At 37.7% G+C, this 12,510-nt stretch overlaps 1 protein-coding gene across 1 annotated transcript; it reads right to left on the minus strand.

The window, feature by feature from the left end:
- Positions 1-10,443: 10,443 nt before the first annotated feature.
- On the minus strand, positions 10,444-12,130 carry LOC141683011 (putative LRR receptor-like serine/threonine-protein kinase At1g53440). Its single transcript, XM_074487700.1, has 5 exons — positions 12,087-12,130; positions 11,939-12,010; positions 10,978-11,037; positions 10,739-10,788; positions 10,444-10,635 (listed from the first exon to the last, which is right to left on the minus strand). The coding sequence occupies exons 1-5, from the start codon at positions 12,104-12,106 to the stop codon at positions 10,538-10,540; spliced, it is 300 nt and encodes a 99-aa protein (XP_074343801.1). The 5' UTR covers positions 12,107-12,130; the 3' UTR covers positions 10,444-10,537.
- Between the last annotated feature and the right edge of the window lie 380 nt (positions 12,131-12,510).

Here is a 12,510-nt window from a genome sequence, read left to right on the forward strand (position 1 = left end):
CTTGATACCACACTTCTGTGAAACGTCTCTGAGAACTACTTATATAGAAGCCCATAAGAACCAGCCGTCTCAGAAGTCCATCAGAATAAGGATTATAAAATTCAGTACTAAAATTCTTGTCCCTGAGCGGCCGCCTCAGATTCCTGAGCGGGCGCCCAAGCTCCCAAGCGGCCGCCCAGCATCCTGAGCGGGCGCCCAAGCACCTTCTGGAAAATTCTGAATTATGCTCCTGATTTTGCTGCGTTCTGTCCCCAACTTTTCACAACCAATTCCAAGCACTTCCCTAGGCTTATTTCTAATGAATTCTTCCTACATATGCAAGTTATACCCTAAAATGCAAAAACACTAGAAAAATGCATCAAATACACAAAATACCTGATTTCAAGACATCAATTCAAGCCATTATAAGACGTTCTAAGTGGTATAAAATGCCACTTATCACACCCCCAAACTTAAATCGATGCTTGTCCTCAAGCGTCACAGACTCAAAAACAAAACAAAAATATGCATGAATGCAATCTACATGAAATGTAGCGGTCCCCCTCACAATGACTAAACCAACCAACTCATGACATCTCAACAAATGCAATTAGGCAAATAAAGATCAATCAAATCATGCAAACTAACATACAACCAGAAACGTGGTGTGTGCGGATGCTTAACAGATATGCTTCGAAACTAGATCAATTATCATAACTCGATTATCCTCAAGGAAATCACATGATTATACGAAGAATAAATTCTAGGCACAAAATAACTTATAACACTTCAAGATCACTGGAGCTTACTATGGAATCATGCTTTTATTCAACACAACAACAAATGCTTATTTGACCGTGCAATGAGTGAGGTCCACAAAAGACTTATGCAATGGCATCCATTTAGCGAGCGTTAGGTTAGCGGATCCCAGACTATAAAAGCCTTAGGTCACTAGGCACAAAGTCCCCTAAGAACTTAATAACTCGAATACCAAAGAGCCCACTCGTGATCAATTATGCATTAACTCTTTATTTTTTTTCTTTCCCTTTTTTTTCTTTTTTTCTATTTTTTCAAATTTCTGAGCAAGTGCGTTTCGCTCCATCTTGCTCAACCCTAGACTACTCACATAAAAATACGAGCCGACTACTAGCCATTTGACGCCTAGCCACAATTAGAAATAAATTCCAATTTTTACTCTAATTTTTTTTATGCCTTTTATCATTAAGAGCCTATCATAAATTCTAAGCATAATCAATTGATTCACCACAAAAACCATCAAACCATGACAACAATCTAGTTCTTAAGCATACTCTAAGACTTAGTGATATTACAAGTGTTTCTAGCATGCATGTCAACCTACAAGACTCAATCATCACTCTAACGCTATCACTACACTTGCATCAATATCACAAATCAATCGATAAAGCAACGCAAAAGGGATCATGGTATATGCATGAGCTAAATGACATGATAAATAAAGCTATAAAATAAAAAAAACTATATATGGCAAAAATATGTAATTATATGAACTAAACTATCATGAATATGCAACTACATGACACACACACAAAAATATTCCTTAACTACCATCCCCAAACTTAAAATCTTCACTGTCCCCAGTGAAGGTAGTAGAATGGAACACAGGGTATACCTACTCGGAGAAATCATCGTCATCACCCTCAGAGGGTGGAATGTCAGGAGGCGGATAAGCAGAGTCCTCACCAAAAATGGGCCACTGGATGTCAGCTCCACTCATACATCGCATCCATCCTCCTCGACAGCCTCTTATACTGGGCATCAGCCATCCCAGCACCTTCTTGGGCTCTAGAAGAGCCTGCCTCATCACGAACCTGACCGGTCCTAGCCATGGTAGCACCAACTGCTGGACATCCTCCTTGAAGATGATATACCAAACCATGCTCCTCGGGCTCTCCACCCGTCCACTCCTGCATCGCATTCAGAGTCGCTGAGTCAATAGGATCGGCCGGCATCTGCAGCTACTTGTGAGAAGGCCAATGAACTCCCACTGCTCTGCACAGCTTCGTGACTGTAGATGTATAAGGGATGTTGCTGTGTTTTGCCCCCTCAAAAACTTCAAAATCCCTTGGTGGATGAACTCACCAAGGTCCACATAATACTCCTCATTCAAGATCCCCCATAACAACCTTGCTCTCTCGACTGTAACCTCATGTGCATGCGAAGTAGGCAAAATATTAGCATAAATAAAGACATTCCATGCACGAGCATACCTATTCATCGCAACCGCCGGAAAAGAACGATACTCGTTAGATCCCGTCTTGAACTTCCACACCGTGCCCGGCTGACAGAGGGTAGCCACAATCAAATCCAAATCAAAATTTTCGGGGGTCTTCTCATTCCAATTCTCCTCCGTGGGCTCCCGTTGTCGCTGCCCAATAACACGGCGAATCGCCTCTGGCTGATAATCCACAGTAAGCCCTTGAACAACACTAAACCCATTCTTTTCAGCCTTGGGTTTCGCATAAAACTCGCGAACCACACTCATTAGAACCGTCTGCGGTGACTCACAAAAAGAAATCCACCCTTTCTTCACAATTATCGGTAACAAATCACCATCCCTCCCCTACGGTAAAAATCCCCTCTCTTTCAAAATTGGCTTAGTCAGAAGCCTAATATACTCCTCCTCAGCAGCCCTATCCATCAAACGAGGTCTCGCAGTAGTTCCCCTTGAAGAATCAGTAGTAGGAACGGTGCTCCTGCTATCAATAGTTCGGGATCTCTTTGGTGCCATTGAAACTGAGAAAAAGTGTTTAAGAGTTGTGTTTTGAGTGTAGGAGAGAGTTTTAAACTTGAAAGTATATGGGAGTGTATATGGAGGTTGTCAGAATATATAGGGTAGGAATTAGGGTTAAAATTAGAGTAGGAGTGGGGTTTGTGGGAGAGAAAACGTGGAATTGTGGAAGAGAAATCGTGGGTTTTTATGTTTTTTTAGGTTTTTCTGATTTTTTTTAGGTTTTTTATAAAGCAAAAAAAAAAATTCTGGCAGAAGGGTCCTGAGCGGCCGCCCAGGACTTCCAAGCGGGTGCCTCAGACTCCGTGCGGCCGCCCAAGATTCATGAGCGGGCGCCCAAGATTCATGAGCGGGCGCCCAAGGGGTTTCTGGAAAAAACTTTTTTTTTCTGCCCAATTTTTTTTTGATTTTTTTGGGTTTTTTGGATATGGTACTAACTTCTAAAGGTTCCTAAAGGTTAAAGTCTTGGGTTGCCTCCCAAGAAGCGCTTCTTTTACGTCATTAGCTTGACGTAGAGTACTCCGATCAAGTTGACAATAAAACGGCACTAACCACTTCCCGGTTTGTCGTGTCCCCATAGTAATGCTTCAATTGCTGACCATTAACCTTGAATGCTTGGTCCAGATCATTCTCAAAAATCTCCACCGCTCCATGTGGAAACACAGTTTTGACGATAAAAGGTCTAGACCACCTTGATTTCAACTTTCCAGGAAAAAGTCGGAGACGAGAGTTGAATAAAAGAACTTGTTGCCCCGGCACGAATGACTTAGGAGATAGCTTCCTGTCGTGCCACCTTTTTACTTTTTCCTTGTACATTTTGTTGTTCTCATACGCTTGAAGTCAAAATTCATCAAGTTCATTTAACTGAAACATTCGCTTCTTCCGAGCTGCATCTAGATCAAGGTTCAACTTCTTCAACGCTCAATAAGCCTTATGCTCAAGCTCCGCAGGTAAATGACATCCCTTACCATAAACAAGTTGAAACGGGGACATCCCAAGTGGAGTCTTGTATGTTGTTCTATAAGCCCAAACAGCTTCATCGAGCTTTAAAGACCAATCCTTCCTTGACGGACAAACAACTTTCTCCATAATGTGTTTGATCTCTCTATTAGACACTTTAGCTTGACCATTCATTTGCGGATGATAGGCAGTAGCAACACGATGATTCACATTGTAGCGCTGCATCATAGAAGTGAACTTATGATTGCAGAAATGCGACCCCTCATCACTTATGATTACCCGTGTCGTTCCAAACCTTGCGAATATCTGCTTATGGAGAAAACTTAACACTACCATTGCATCATTCATCGGTAGAGCCTTGACTTCTACCCATTTTGAGACATAATCTACTGCCAGCAAGATGTACTGATTATTGCAGGACAAGACAAATGGTCCCATGTAATCGATTCCCCAAACATCAAAGACCTCGACTTCAAGCATCACATTTAAAGGCATCTCATCCTTTCTAGTAAGATTCCCCACTCTTTGGCAATGATCACACCTTAAAACGACCTGATGCGCATCCTTAAACAATGTAGGTCAGAAAAAACCTGTTTGCAAAATACAAGCTGTCGTCTTTTCATCACCATAATGTCCACCATAAACTATGAAATGGCAGTCTCGTAATATCCCCTCCGTCTCACAGAATGGGATACATCTCCTAATGATCTGGTCAGCTCTTTGTCTAAACAAATATGGTTCATCCCACATGTACCACTTCACCTCATGCAAAAATTCTTCTTTTGAGCTGCATTCATATTAGGAGGCATTATATTGCTGACAAGATAGTTCACAATATCTGCGAACCATGGCTCTTCCTCCTGAACTGCGAGCAACTGCTCATCCGGAAAAGATTTGTTGATCAATGTCTTATCATGTGAAGTCGAACCGGGATTCTCCAATCTAGAGAGATGGTCAGCTACTTGATTCTCAGTACCTTTTCAATCCTTGATCTCTAACTCAAAATCCTGTAGCAAGAGCACCCAACGAATAAGTCTAGGCTTCGAATCCTTCTTTGAGACCAAATAGCGAATGGCAGTGTTAGATATATTTGATAATGTCATATCTAATATGATTTATGTTTAGTTTTCAGATCTTACTTAAACAGGACAAATCAGTACTTAACTGAAATCAGCACTTATACCGAAGTCAGAACTTAAGTCATCAATACTTAAGGTTCAGGAGATATTTATCAGAAGATAATATCAGGACTTAAAGGAAACGTTCAGATAAGGAAGGCAGCTGATTAAAGGAAAAGAAGATCAAGACAAACGTAAGAAGAGATATGCATGAAGAAGGAATTCTATGAAGAATAGAATACTTGGAAGAAAAGATATCTGATTGATATATTTTAGGAAGCAGAATTATATTCCATATCAATTAGTGATTATCTTGTAACTGTGTAGTATATAAACACAGACATAGGGTTTACACTATAAGTGTTATCATTATCGAGAAGATTATTCATTGTAACCCTAGCAGCTCTCATGATATTTGTTCATCACTGAGAGAGGACAGTTCCATACTATAACAGAGTTTATTGTTTTGAATAAAGTTTGTTTTCTGTTACTTGAGTTATTAGAGTTCGATTTGATTGTGCTATACATTGTATTCACCCCCCTCTACAGTGTGTGTGACCTAACAAGTGGTATCAGAGCCTATCTGTTAACACACAAACAGTTTAAGATCCAAAAACAATCATGTCTGAAGTAGAAACTCCTACTAAGCCCACCAAAACTGAAGAACCTCCAAAGACACAAATCCATAGCCAATATGAGGCTCTTAGAATTCCCACATTAAGACCATCTGAATATCCCATATGGAAGGTGAGGATGACTATGTTTCTGGAAGCTATAGATCCAGAATATCTTGATAGAATCAAGGAAGGGCCTCACAAACCAACCAAGCTCGCAGTTGCAGTTGCAGGAGAAGCAGAAAAGTCAGTACCAAAGGAGAAGAGTGACTACACTGCTGAAGATATCGCATCAATTGCTAAGGATGCTAAGGTACGACACTTACTGCATAGTGCCATTGATAATGTAATGTCAAACAGGGTAATAAACTACAAGACTGCAAAGGAGATATGGGATGCCTTGGAAATAAGATGTCAGGGAACTGATACGATTAAGAAGAATAGGAAGACAATACTCACTCAAGAGCATGAACACTTTGACTCAAAGGCTAATGAGTCATTGACTGATTTATATGATAGATTTGTCAAACTCTTGAATGATTTGTCACTGGTTGATAAAGAGTATGATCTTGAAGATTCAAACCTCAAATTCCTGTTGGCTCTTCCTGAAAGCTGAGATTTGAAGGCAACAACAATAAGAGACAACTATAATCTTGATGAAACAACTCTTGATGAAATTTATGGGATGCTCAAGACTCATGAACTTGAGATGGAACAAAGAAGCAAGGGGAAAGGAGGAAAGTCAAGGACAGTTGCTCTTAAGGCTGGAGAAGAATCCCCCATGGCAGCTACCTCAAGAAAGGCAAGGGTAAAGCTCTCTTCACAAAGTCTGATACTGAGTCATCAAGTTCTGATAGTGATGATGACTCATAATCTAAAAGCTTGCCTGAGACGGATGCTGATGAAGAGATGATGAAGCTGTGTGCCCTTATGGTGAAAGAAATCACAAAGATTGTATACAGGAAGTTCAGGAAGGGAAAGAAGTTTTCCAGGAAAGGTGCAAGTTCTGATAAGAAGAATTTCAGAAAATCTGAGGGCAAAGGAGGAAAGTCTGATAGGGGAGATTATACAAATGTCAAATGCTACAACTGTGATGAGAAAGGCCACATATCTCCTGATTGCAAGAAAGTAAAGAGTGACAAAGGCAAGGCTCTTGTCATAAAGAACAAAAGCTGGACACACATCAGATTCTGAAAGTGAGGAAAATTATGCCTTGATGGCAAATGCTGATATGGCAAGTGCTGAAAGCAGTTCTGGAGCTGCTGAGTTAAAGGTACCTCAAACTACTTATGCCTTTCATACTGATGATATTAATGAGTTGAGAAGATATCTTAAAACCATGTTCATTAGCTATAGAGATCAAACTTTAACATGTGAAAGATTAACTTCTGAAAATCTTGCTTGCAAAAAGAGAAATGATTATTTAGAAAAAGAGTTAGTCATGTTCCATCAACTCAGAAAGATAGAGATGATGCTTTCTATGTTAGGGATGAAGTGCTTAAAATGAATGAATCTCTAAAAGCTGAGTTAGAAAAGGAAAGAGAGATTATCAGGACTTGGACTAACTCTGGCAGAACAACTCAGAATTTGTTAAGTAGTGAAAACTGGAAAGAGGGCTTAGGTTATGGAGATAATAAGAATGATAAAGGAACTGTAAAAATTAAGCCTATAGTTGTTAATCAAAAATCTAAGTTAAAGCCTGTTAAGTTTGTAGCTGTAAAGTCTGATAATGAAAAATCAGAAGTTAAAGAGGAATTAACTTTTGACAAACTAAAACAGGAAAAGATAACTGAAGTAAACGTAGGCTTAATGACAAAGAAGCAGCTTAAGCATAAGCTGAAAAAAGTTAAGAATGCAAACAAGGTAAAATCACCTAGGAAAAATAGGAATGGAAAGGAAGGTTTGAATAAAAGCAATGATTATAAGCCTGTTCCTGATGCTCCTAGAAAAATATGCCATAACTGTGGAAGTTCTAACCATCTGGCTTCCTTTTGCAGGAAGAATAAGAATATAAACTCCTTACCTTCAAAGTCAGGAGTTAAGAGTCAGTCTGTTATATATAAGCCACAAAATCCTTGTTTTCATTGCGGTAGTTTATGGCATTCCATTTACACTTGTAAGGAATATCATAGTCTGTACTATGATTATTATCAAATAAAACCTTCTTTAAAGAAAGTTAGCATTGTTCCTTCTAGTGTAAGTTCTGATTCAAAGTCTGATAGTGTAAATTCTGATAAGAAAAATGTTAACATAAACTCTGATGCTAAATCCGCTACAAATGTTAACAAACTTAATAAGGCCAAAGGATCCAAGCAAGTCTGGGTCCTTAAAACTAATCATTAGTGGTCTTTGTGATTGCAGGGCAACAGGAAAAACATCCTAGTTCTGGATAATGGATGTTCAGGACATATGACTGGAAATAAAGCCCTGCTATCAGACTTTATGGAGAAAGCTGACCCAAGTGTTTCTTATGGAGATGGCAACATTGGAAAAACGTTGGGATATGACAATATCAATCTTGGAAATGTCATCATTAAAGAAGTACCTCTGGTCTCAGGACTTAAACACAATCTGCTGAGTGTTAGTCAAATCTGTGATAGAGGTTATCATGTGGATTTCTTTGAAGAACACTGTGAAGTTATTAGTAAATCTATAGGCAAAGCTGTTCTGAAAGGATACAGGCATGGTAACATCTATGAAGCTAAGCTTTCAACAAGTACTGATGGTTCTGCAATCTGTCTGATGAGTAGAGCATCAATTGAAGAAAGCTGGAATTGGCACAAGAAACTCTCTCATTTAAATTTCAACAACATAAATGAACTAGTCAAGAAAGATCTTGTGAGAGGACTGCCAAAGTCAGTATTTGCTCCTGATGGCCTTTGTGATTCTTGTCAGAAGGCTAAACAAAGGAAATCCTCATTCAAGAGCAAGACTGAATCATCAATTCTTGAGCCTTATCACCTACTACATGTTGATTTATTTGGTCCGGTAAATGTCATGTCTATTGCAAAGAAGAAATATGCTATGGTCATAGTGGATGAGTTCACTAGATACACATGGGTGTATTTCTTGCACACAAAAAGTGAAACTGCATCTCTCTTGATTGATCATGTCAAGCAACTGGATAAATTGGTCAAGGATTCAGTGAAGATAATAAGAAGTGATAATGGTACTCAGTTCAAGAATTTGATAATGGAAGAGTTCTGCAAAGACCATGGAATCAAGTAGGAATTTTCTGCTCCTGGAACTCCACAGCAAAATGGAGTTGTTGAAAGAAAGAATAGATCTCTCATTGAAGCTGCACGTACAATGCTTGATGAAGCAAAGCTTCCAACCTATTTCTGGGCTGAAGCTGTGCAGACTGCTTGTTTTACTCAGAATGCAACACTCATTAACAAGCAAGGAAAGACACCATATGAGATGGTGAAGAAAAAGAAGCCAAATCTGAAGTATTTTCAAGTATTTGGATGCAAATGTTTTGTTCTTAAGACTCACCCTGAACAGCTATCCAAATTTGATCTAAAAGCTGATGAAGGAATCTTTGTTGGATATCCACTTTCCACAAAAGCCTTCAGAGTCTATAACTTGAGAACAAGAGTGGTCATGGAATCTATCAATGTCTCTTTTGATGATAAGAAGATTACTGGACTTGAAGATTTCAATGATCATGATCAGCTGAGATTTAAAAATGAAGACTTAAATTCTGATACTGAAAATCCTGACAGTCTAAATCCTGTTACTGCAAAATTCTGATGGATTAAACTCTGATGTTATTAAAACTGTGGTGACTACGCCAAAGGAAGATGTACCTATGCAGGGGGAGCATACTAAAGATACAACCACATCTCAAGAAGCATCAGAACATAAATCTGGCTCTTCAAGTTCTGATTCGTCAAATTCTGATAAGCCAAGTTCTGATAATTCTGAAAACTTAAATTCTGAAGAATCCAACTCAGAGAGCATAGTTTTAGTGGGAGCATCGGAAAATGTTGATGAAGATAGCATGGATCATGGGGGAGCATCCAGTTCTAGAGAAAACCTTCCATCTGTAAGGAAGTGGACTAAATCACATACACCTGACTTAATAATTGGAAATCCTGATGCAGGTGTTAGAACTAGAACAGCTACTTCAAGTGAATGTCTTTACAATTCTTTTCTTTCTCAGACTGAACCAAAGAAAGTAGAAGAAGCTCTTCAAGATGTTGATTGGGTGCAAGCAATGCAGGAAGAGTTAAATGAATTTGAAAGAAACAAAGTCTGGACCCTAGTGCCAAGACCAAACACTACAAGAAAAAAGTCCATAGACATCGGTTTTTGGCCGATGTCTATGCTGTTTGGCAACCGATGTTGATGTCGGTGATATCTATTCTAGACATCGGCCATAACCCGATGTCTTTACTAGCTTAGACATCGTTTCTGGAAAAAAAACTGATGTCTATGCATTGTTTTTTTACAAAAAAAGTTAGAAATAAATAATTTAATAAATAAATTAGACTTATTACAACAGATTAAACATATAATGAGCTATGTTTTTTACCACATAGACATCATATATTTTCTTTTAGGTGATGTAAAATCAGATATTAAACATCGATTTATTCAGTAAAATGCGATATCTATAGTTGCACATAAACATCAATTATATGCCAAACAAAGTGATGTCTATGTTCAATTTACACTTGAATATGTCTATCTTTGACATCAGTTTTTTTATCAAAAATGATGTACATTAACTTTTTTGACATCAGTTTTTCTTCTTTAAAAGTGATGTATAATTATTTTTGAGATATCAGTATTTATTCATTAAAAGTGATGTACAATTATTTTTTGACATCAGTATTAATTCATTAAAATACGTGTTTGCATCTCAGTATTTCAGCAGTATTTTTATTTTTGAAGTTAAATGTTGCAATTGGAAGATCTGAGAATTAATATATATTTAAAATTCTACACTGCCAGTGCAAACTACAAAGATTATTTGATGAAATATTTACAAGATTTTCAGCAAGATCAGATCAACCAAATCAAGAGTCACACTAGTTCCCCCTGTTATGATACAAAGTTGTGCGCACTAGTAAGCTGGTTTTGCAACAACTTTACTTTGATGCTTGAGGACTTTGTAATAGAGCAGCTATATCCAGTCCATGACTCCCACTCCGTTGTAGTCCCTCCACAGTTGATAAAAGTGAGTAATCTGCGGGTTTCACAATAGCTCTTTGTCTCAGAATATGGAGGTGATCTTGATTTGGAAGCAACTCGACATCATAGTTGAAGAGTAAGATTGTTGTTGCACTTACATTGAGGTTTTCGGGAGCAGGGAAGATCTTTCTTTAAGCACCAAGCAACTCTACAAAATAAACTAAGCTAGTTCATGGCGTGCTTATAAAAAACTAGTAGATATCAGATCTATAGAAACTTACGAATTGTTATTTGAAGATGACATGCTGGATACAAGATTCCTGTAAAAGATACAAAAGGAATTTAAAGAAATATTGATATTTAGTTTATAGACTATATGAAGCAGGAAGAAACCTACACATTAGATGGCTGGCAGTTATATTCAGCTGTCCGTGAAAAATTGTTGTAAGATACATCACTGCAGCCAATACAATTATGAAATTTGTGAATACGATAAACATGGAACTTAATAATTATCCATCCTGGCATGTGTTTCTCTAAATCTAGATGATATATTGAACTGAAAGCTGTGTAAAGAACTAACAAATTTTCTTTGCTGCCAGAAATCCAACTTGGTATCTCTCCAGTCAATGAATTGTGATTCAGATATCTACATTCGATTATAAGTTGGTGTCACACTTCTGAGTACATTATTTTGCAAATTACATAGAGGCTAAAGTAAACAGGTATAGGAAAGAAGATAAATTATGCAAGTCCAGCTATCCGAGTTAGTTGCATGTGTTCCTGGAAGGTAATAATTTCTTATAAGAAGTATTTGAAACAAATTCACATACAGATATTGTATACTAAGGTCGTTTAAGAGCGCCATTGAATCTGGTATTTGGCCAGTCAACCGATTAAAGCTCAGATCTCTGCAAACAAATAAAATAAAACTCAAAATGATAAAATTTTGATATATTTCCTAGCATACATGTTTCTGCAAGTTTTTGCATTCAACATGGCACATCACACGCTACACAAGCATATAAAGCTAATTTTTAGGACCTAACTGTAAAAGTAGAACAATACTTTTGAAAATCCAGAAGTACCCTCATAATTTATAATGTTCTTCTTTATATGCATAGACAGAACAGTGTAACTAAATTATTATAAGGAGAGTCTCTGAATGTGCTAATGAATTCTACATAGTAATACTTAAAAATATAGGTCTCTGTTGTGTGCTTGTATCGACTAATGCATCTGTGAAAACATATATAGTACATTGTAATCCCTCACACGCGCATGCACAAACATACATTGTGAGGAACTCCATTACCAGAAATTAGTACCGGATTGAGCAATAATAAAAGTTAGCTTACAGGGTTTTTAGTTGACCAAGTACTCCAAAGTATTCTGGAAGTGCACCATTGATCAAGCAATTTCTTAATATCCTGCAAAAGAAAGAAATGTTAACTAATTTTTTCAGGGAAACACATCTGCATCAGACAAAATTTATGTACGACTTACAGCACATGCAAGGATTGCATATCTTTTAAATCTGGGATAGTCGAATTTCTTCCGGTCAGATCATATATCTTCCTATCAACAGAAAGCACAGAAGTAATCAACTGATCTCAAAAGTCCAAACCAAAAATCAACTACAATGATAGAAAGTCATGAAGGTATTAAACATTGGCTAGATATTTGAGCAGTTCTTACAGTTTTATTAGATTTCTCAGACGGGAGATGCTCAATGGAATTGGACCCTCCAGTCCTATTCCCTGCAAGTCCCTGCACAAAATTTAAAGTTTATTGAGAGGTATATGTAACCGTAGTTTCTAGAATATGTACTAACAACCAAGTAGAACCAAACTGAAGCATAATCGACCAAAATTACTCACAGTCTTGTCATATTTGTCCAGTTTCCAATGAAATCGGGTATCTTCCCAGA

The sequence above is a fragment of the Apium graveolens genome, chromosome 9, assembly GCF_009905375.1.
Source record: "Apium graveolens cultivar Ventura chromosome 9, ASM990537v1, whole genome shotgun sequence".
Lineage (NCBI taxonomy): Eukaryota > Viridiplantae > Streptophyta > Magnoliopsida > Apiales > Apiaceae > Apium > Apium graveolens.

Bases quoted from the DNA above. Each gene is read 5' to 3' on its own strand.
- LOC141683011 (XM_074487700.1), bottom strand. From the start codon at position 12,106: ATGCAATCCTTGCATGTGCT. The intron at 12,011-12,086 runs GTAAGTCGTACA...TTTCTTTTGCAG, and splicing joins ATGCAATCCTTGCATGTGCT to GATATTAAGAAATTGCTTGA. The intron at 11,038-11,938 runs GTAAGCTAACTT...TATTGGCTGCAG, and splicing joins CTTGGTCAACTAAAAACCCT to TGATGTATCTTACAACAATT.